The following is a 7,110-nucleotide window of genomic DNA, read 5'->3' as shown; positions in this document are numbered from 1 at the left end:
TGGGTGGCCGTGTTGGTCTGAAGCAGCACAACAAAATGAGAGTCCAGTAGCACCTTTAAGACCAACAAAGATGTATTCAAAGTGCAAGCACTCGAAAGCTCACACCTTGAATAAAGCTTTGTTGGTCTTAAAGGTGTTATTGGACTCTGATTTTGTTATACAATTAATGCTACTCTGCCATAGGATCTCACAGGCAGGACGTGGGCCTCATCTTCCTTCTGCCTACGCCCTGAACCCACTCAGTTTTGTGAATGACTCGTCAGTGCGTTCTTTGGGCTGGGAATGGTCACTTCAGCCTAACTGACAGTGGCAAGGTGCCCCCGCCCACCTCTGCTGCTCTTGGAATTTTAGCCCGACGTGGAACAAGCCATTTACTCTCACGGAGCCCAGTGCTCTTACCCGCAGTGCTCTACCACAAACGCAGCCCTGGACACCCCCTGGCTGGTGGTGTGAACGCATTGATCCTGGCTTGGTCTGCTCTCAGCCTCGAGTCCTGCCGAGCTGCACAACGCCTGGGGAGGCCAGTTAAGGCTGAAGTTGGTCTTCCCCCAGAGCCCCCCCCTCCCCAAGTCACTCCACTAATGCAGATGGAGAGCAGAACTATTGTTCCCGCAGCATCCCAAGCCCAAACAATTCTCTGAGCTGGCAAACTTGGCAGAACAGACTGGATTTTTGCCTGGCAATTGACAAGAGCCTGCCAAGAGAGGGGTTTCCCCAATCAGGGCATGAGGGAAGCCTCTGTCACCACCACCAGCCCTGCCCCAAACCAAAACAGCTGAACGGAGTCTGAGGTGGGAAATTAAAACAGCACCCCTTTCACACACTTATCTGTTGAGAAGCTGTCAGGAGGGACAAGTCCAAAGATACTTTTTGGGGGGGGGGGCACACACCTTATTGACAGTTTTGGACATATTTAGGTATCAAGAACAATATCTGGATTTTTCTGAATACTGAAAAAAGTGGGCAAGAAAACCTCTGGAACTGTTTAGGGCTGGCATTTTAAGACTCCTATGTTTGTTTTTCTTAAATTTGAAATATTTGGTTGGGCTCTCTAGTATGAATGGGCTCTGTTGGGCTTCAGGCATGGGCCCTGCTGCTCTGGTTTGACACTGGTTCTTTTGGACTTGTTGTTCTGTCTGCATCTGCACTGGGTTTTGGTCAGTGGTTGATTGCTCTTGCCTGTTCGGCTACTGGCTGCTTCGCCCCAGAGAATGCACAGAGTTTTATTTTTCCCATAGGCAAAATTGACACGTTGACACCACCTTGCCCAGGAACCCACAGAACTGAACTCCTTGATTCAAACTGCTTGAAACTTGGAGGGTTGGTTCCCTGAAATACTGGTGCCATTTGCTTCAAAAAGAGCCATCCCAACCTCCCTCCTGAAAAAAAATCCCTCCAAAGGGAATGACCATCAAGAGGGGAAGCTGTGTTAGTCTGTCGGCAGTAGAAAGGAGCAAGCGTCCCGGAATACCTTAAAGACTAAAAAAATTGTGGCAGGGCAGGTACTTTCTTGAGTCACTGCTCACTTTTTCAAGGTGAGTCACTGTATTTGTCACTCAGTAGCAGAATAGAGCAAGAGTCCGAGAACACCTGAAATACTAAGAGAATTTGTGGCAGGGGAGCAGCTTATACCCTGCCCCAAATTTTGTTAATCTTTAAGGTCCCACTGGACCTTTGCTGTCTTCTACCGAGAGCGATTCACCTGAAAAATGCAACTGGGGAGCAAATTAATCCAGAATATCAGTATGGAAACCCATTTCCGAAAATTTTGACCCCCCCCAAGTGCATATCACTAGATCTCTGACACAATCCATGTGGAAAAGGCAAGACTGCATTCTTCTGAGCTCCCTAATAGTTCAACAGGTCCTGACTGAATGAGCCACCTTAGCTGTGTTTATTCCAACAGGTCCTGAACAGCAGAACTTTCCAGTAGCTTCACAATGGTTAAGCTGCATTAGCCTGTCTGGAGTAGTAGAAAAGAGCATCTAAAAAACTAACAAAATTTGTGGCAGGGGAATGGCTTTGGCGAGTCTGAAGAAGTCAGCAGAGAAAGCTTAGCACCTGCCACAAATGTTGGTCTTTAAGGTGCTGCTGGACTCGTGTGCCAGGGGCCATATCTTTCCCAGCATCTGCCCCAATGACACTGGAAAACTTTCCCCCCAGCCTCACAACAGGGCCCCTTCTGTATACTGCAGTGGAATAATCTCCAAGAGAGGTCACAGCATCCTCTTGCCCACAAAAAGCCCATCTTGGTCCCCTACTTACTTTGAGGTATCTCATTACATCTAGGAAATTATTTAGTCCATGTCCTCTCTCTCTCTCTACCAGGAACACCTGGATTGCATCACTTCCCTTCCGACTAACAAAGGAGGGAGTATGCTTGTGGCCCCACCTATGCCTGTGCCATCAGGTTCAGTCTGGGTCATGGCCTTTCTGCTTCCTTTTGCACCCAAATGACACAGCCTGGCCTCATCCATAGAGCCTGACATTCTGTTCCCGGACCCCTTCCCTCCCTCCTGTCAATCAAAGTCAATGGTGACCTCTTCAATCTCTTCATGGCTGTTCTCGAAGGTGCTCTTGCCGTGCATCTCTTTGAGGTGACGCCGCAGGCCTGGTTTGTGGGTGAAATGCATGTCGCAGTAGTTGCACCGGTGAGGCTTGAGGCCACTGTGCAGGTTGAGGTGGTCCTGTAGTGTGGCATTTTGGGTGAAACACTTGCGGCAGATGGGGCACTGGAAGGGCTTGAAGCCGGTGTGCACCCGGAAGTGCCGCGTCAGGTTGCTCTTCTGAGAGAAGACCTTGCCACAGCGCAGGCATAGGAAGAGCTTGTGCTCTCGGACGTGGCTCACGAAATGGCCCAGCTGCTGGAAGATGCTATTGCAGCGTGGGCACCGGTATGGACGCTCCAGCTCGGGCACCTTCCACCCAGCCACCCCACCCCCTGGCCTCCAGTCCCTGTAAGTTGTGACTGTGCTGCGCCGGCGGCAGTGCAAAGGGTAGCGCCTCCACTGGGAGCCAGGCACAGGCACTGGGGGCGGGAAAGGAAGGCCTTTGCTGCTCGTCTCCTCATCCAAGCAGCCCTGCAAGTAGCTGCGTGTGATTTCCATGGCTGAGTTGATCAGAGAGAGCGAGATCGCGGGAGAGGAGGAGCTGCGGGAGCTGCAAGGGGTGAACTCCAGTCCCTCCGTTCTGCCTTCCTTAGAGTCTGCCTCCCCTCTGAACGCAGCAGGGCAATACTTCTCCTCTTCTTCCTCCCCCTCCTGCTGTGGGCTGTTACCCTCTTCTTCTTCTTCCTCCTCCCGCAGCAGAGCATCAGCCTTGGGGACTAAATAGTGGGACAGGGCCTGGGCGCAACACTCCACCACGTGGCCCATCTGCAAGAAGGAAGCGGCCGTCAGGTAGTTGACGAGCTCCTTGACGGGCACCTCGAGGCAGCCTGTGTAGCAGGAGAGGAGAAGCCGCCGTCCGATCTCAGGGCTCTGGAAGGGCGAGACGAACACCTCTTCTGAGTCGTTGAGCAGAAACTGGTCCCGTAGGAAAGGGGAGCAGGCGGCAAAGACCACGCGGTGCCCGGGGACCCGCAACTCGTTCACCTGCACTGTTACGTCGCAGAAGCGCCGCTGCTCCCGTAGCTGGTCCATGCGGCGCAGCACCCCGTCCCCATAGCCAGGGAAACGGAACTGCAGCTGCTCACAGGCTGGAGCCATCTTTGCTCTTCCTGGTGGTGGTGGGAGGGGTGAAAAAAACAGTGAAGGGAGGAAAACTCTAGATTACACACTGCACACCAAAAGGGAGCCAAGACACACTGGCATCTGCCATGAAAAGGAGCTGCTGCAAGTGTTTCCTTATGAAATTTCACACTGCCACATCAACATGATTTAGATCAAAGGCTTTCTTTCTGAAGTTTACAAGCTTGCAACATTGTTGCTTGTTACAAATCACTTGCTTTGGGCAACAACAACCAATCTGCAATCTGACAAAGAGTGCTTGCACTCGAAAGCTCACGCCTTGAATACATTTTTGTTGGTCTTAAAGGTGCTACTGGATTCTGATTTCATTCTGCAAAATTATGTTAGTCTTTTGACTTGTTTTTGAGAAGAGTTGACATTTCCTTTTTTCCATGAAAAAACCCTGCGTAGTGCGACACATTAGGGTTGATGAGACGTTCTAAAGCAGGGGTAGTCAACCTGTTGTCCTCCAGATGTTCATGGACTACAATTCCCATGAGCCCCTGCCAGCAAATGCCGCTGTTTTAAAGGAGAACTCAGCTGATCTCTTGCTGATTGCCCCATCTGTCAAGGACAACTGTTCTGGGAAGCCTTCTAGGAATTCCTCAAACATTTTATTATCCTGTCGGGCTTAGTAGCTGCCGCCAAACTGGCAATGGCTGTTAGGATACAGCCAACCATGATGCCAGATTCAAATAAAGCTGGGACTAGGATAGAGTGGAACAAAACATCCTTTTGTGGGTTTTGTGTTTTAATGTCCAGACAATCGAGAGTTCTGGCAAACTCCAAAGCTGATATGCTGGGTCTGCTATTTGGTTTGGTCTCAATTAAATGTATTATATGGCTTGCGTTTTAGGACATGGCTATTTTCTTCTCTGTTTCACTCATGATTCTGAGTAGAGTTGTGCGCTTCGGCACAGTTTGGTCACCTCGGCGATCACTGAAGCCCGAAGCAGCACGCAGGAAGTCAGTGGTGTGGAGAGGTGGCGGTGGCATGCCAGCTGGCGGCTCCCGCCCTTCCTCTCCGTGCTGCTGGCTTCCTACGCGCCACTTCAGTGATCGCCAAGGTGGCCGAACTGCACCGAAACACACAAACCCAAATTCCGAGTGCTGCCGGCTCCAGACTGGAAAATTCCTGGTGATTTGGGAGTGGAGTCCTGGGAGGATAGCATTCGGGGAGGCAACTCAGTGGGCAGCAAGGTCATAGAATCTAGAAAAGCCAATTTCTCAAGGGGAAGTAATCTCTGACGTCTGGAGATTAACCGTAATTCTGGGAGATCTCCAAGCCCACCTGGGCCCATTCAGCACACATAGGATAATGCACCTTCAATGTGCTTTGGCAGCTGGATTTCCCTGTGCAGAACAGGAAAATCTACTTCTAAACTGCATTATCTATTGTGTGCGGAATAGGACCTGGAGGCTGGCAACCTTCAGAGGAAGTGCTTCTTCTGCAGTTTTTGCAAATATGCTTATTTGAAAAATACACACACTAGGAACCTGTTACCAGATTCATCAGAGGTACCATCTTAGTCGATTGGGTGAACGTTTCTATGCACAGTTACCCCAGTCAGAACCCAAAAAACTTACATTGGGAGTAATGGGCTTGGATTGGAGTAACCATCGTTGGAAGTGGGAGCAGCTAGAAGCACAGGCAGCTTCAAGAGTAGACTGGAGAAACATCTGGAGCAGGAGTCCAAGAGTGGCTATTAGCCGCAGGGTATGAAAACGCTGGAGGGCATCACTCCAAGGGTCAGACATAACTCCGTGCTTGCACAGGGGATACCTTTACCTTTTTATAGATGGAACACTCTATCTGGAGTAGGGATGCTCTGTATTCTTGGTGCTTGGGGGGCAGGGTAACAGTGGGAGGGATTCTGGAGTTCTGGCTCTGCTGATGGACCTCCTGATGGCCCCTGGGTTGAGACCACTGTGTGACACAGAATGTAAGACTGGATGGGCTACTGATCTGATCCAACAGGGCTTCTCTTACATTCTTAACTTGTATGTTTGCAGTGGAAAATGGCTCAGCATTCCAACCCTGAATAGAGAGGAATGTGGTTTTAGCTGGCAATGTGAGGTTTCACCAGCTACATGTGGAACTAAGGTTGCCAGATTTCAGGTGGGGCCTGGAGATCTCCTGGCATTACAGCTCCAGAATAGAGATTAATTCCCCTGCACAAATGAGATGTCTGGGAGGGCTGACTCTGGCATTGTGCTCTACTGAAGGCCCTGTCTTCCCCAGGCTCCATCACCAGGTCCCCAGGAGTTTCCCAGCCAGGAGCCGGCAATCCAAACAAAGACTGGGTGATACATCTTAAGCGTTACTGAGCTTTGTTCCTCTGATAAATTGAATGGTTTTGTTGTTATTGCTGCCAGGAGGGGGCGGGGAGATACTGTGGATAAGACCACATGCCAGAAGGGCTTCGTTTACTTTGTGCCGGCTGTTTATGGACAGGTGACTTAAAACCTAGAGAAGCCTCTGCGAAGAACCCGAGAACGGACCGCATTCCCCACGTGCTTCCTTACGCTTATTCCCGGAAACGTTCTACGCCCATAACGCTCCCTCCCTTACGCACTTTACGCTCGAGACCTCGCCCACTACTATTACGCCGCTTGCGCAGCGCCGCTCTAGCAGCGACCCCTGGAGGCCGCTCGGAGGACTCTTACTGCTCCATTTACGCGGCTCCCCCTAGCCTAGCGGGCTATTCACCAACAGCCTTTACGCTCCGCCCCCGGTGCGTACGCCTCACCGTTCCCACCCACAGCGTAAGTTACGTGAGCGGCGCGCTTTTGAACCACTCACCTGAAATCAGTCGCTTAGTCGGGCCGGTTCTTCGGGAACGCCGTTGCCTTTTCGTGTTTTAAATAAAAAAACCTTTTGAGGCGGCCACTCCTTACACAGGCACAGTGGCAATTTCGTTAAGGGTCCTCACGGCGGCACCGCAACTACGCCGCCATCTTGGAATCCGTCTCTCCGTGGGTCCGGGACTTCTTCCCCCAGGCGGGCAAGGGCGGGGATTGCTCCGCCAAGCGACCCGCCGCTGGGGCGCAGTGGGAGGGGAGGGGGACTTCGAGGGGGAAGTGAAGGGTCAGGACGAGAAGTGGTATCCCTCCGCAGGGAAAGAATCCCAACCATTGCCCCCCCTCTGAACCTCTGGCCCCAGATCCTGTCCCCCCTCTTGCTCCTGCGAAGGCAGCCAGCTCATGTCTGGAGTTTCCCCACACCATCCCCTACCTGGAGTTTCCTCACAAATCTGGTCCATTTGCCTTTGCAAACGTCCCCATGCAATGACTCTTTGCAACCTGTTTGGGTGAGGGTCTTGGCCCCTTCTTGCCCTGTGCCTTGACAAGGCAGAAATCCAACAGGGACATTTCCCCATGC

The 7,110-nt window shown here is 51.6% G+C and overlaps 1 protein-coding gene across 1 annotated transcript; it reads right to left on the bottom strand.

Annotated features, from left to right (window-relative positions):
* Positions 1-1,871: 1,871 nt before the first annotated feature.
* On the bottom strand, positions 1,872-6,853 carry LOC143837167 (zinc finger and BTB domain-containing protein 26-like). The gene is made up of 2 exons (XM_077336696.1): positions 6,532-6,853; positions 1,872-3,718 (listed from the first exon to the last, which is right to left on the bottom strand). The coding sequence occupies exon 2, from the start codon at positions 3,705-3,707 to the stop codon at positions 2,520-2,522; it is 1,188 nt and encodes a 395-aa protein (XP_077192811.1). The 5' UTR covers positions 3,708-3,718; positions 6,532-6,853; the 3' UTR covers positions 1,872-2,519.
* Positions 6,854-7,110: the final 257 nt, after the last annotated feature.

The sequence above is a fragment of the Paroedura picta genome, chromosome 5 (genome assembly GCF_049243985.1).
Source record: "Paroedura picta isolate Pp20150507F chromosome 5, Ppicta_v3.0, whole genome shotgun sequence".
In the NCBI taxonomy this organism is placed as follows: domain Eukaryota; kingdom Metazoa; phylum Chordata; class Lepidosauria; order Squamata; family Gekkonidae; genus Paroedura; species Paroedura picta.
The sequence above is the reverse complement of the archived record's forward strand: the minus strand, read 5'-3'. Positions and strand labels throughout refer to the sequence as shown.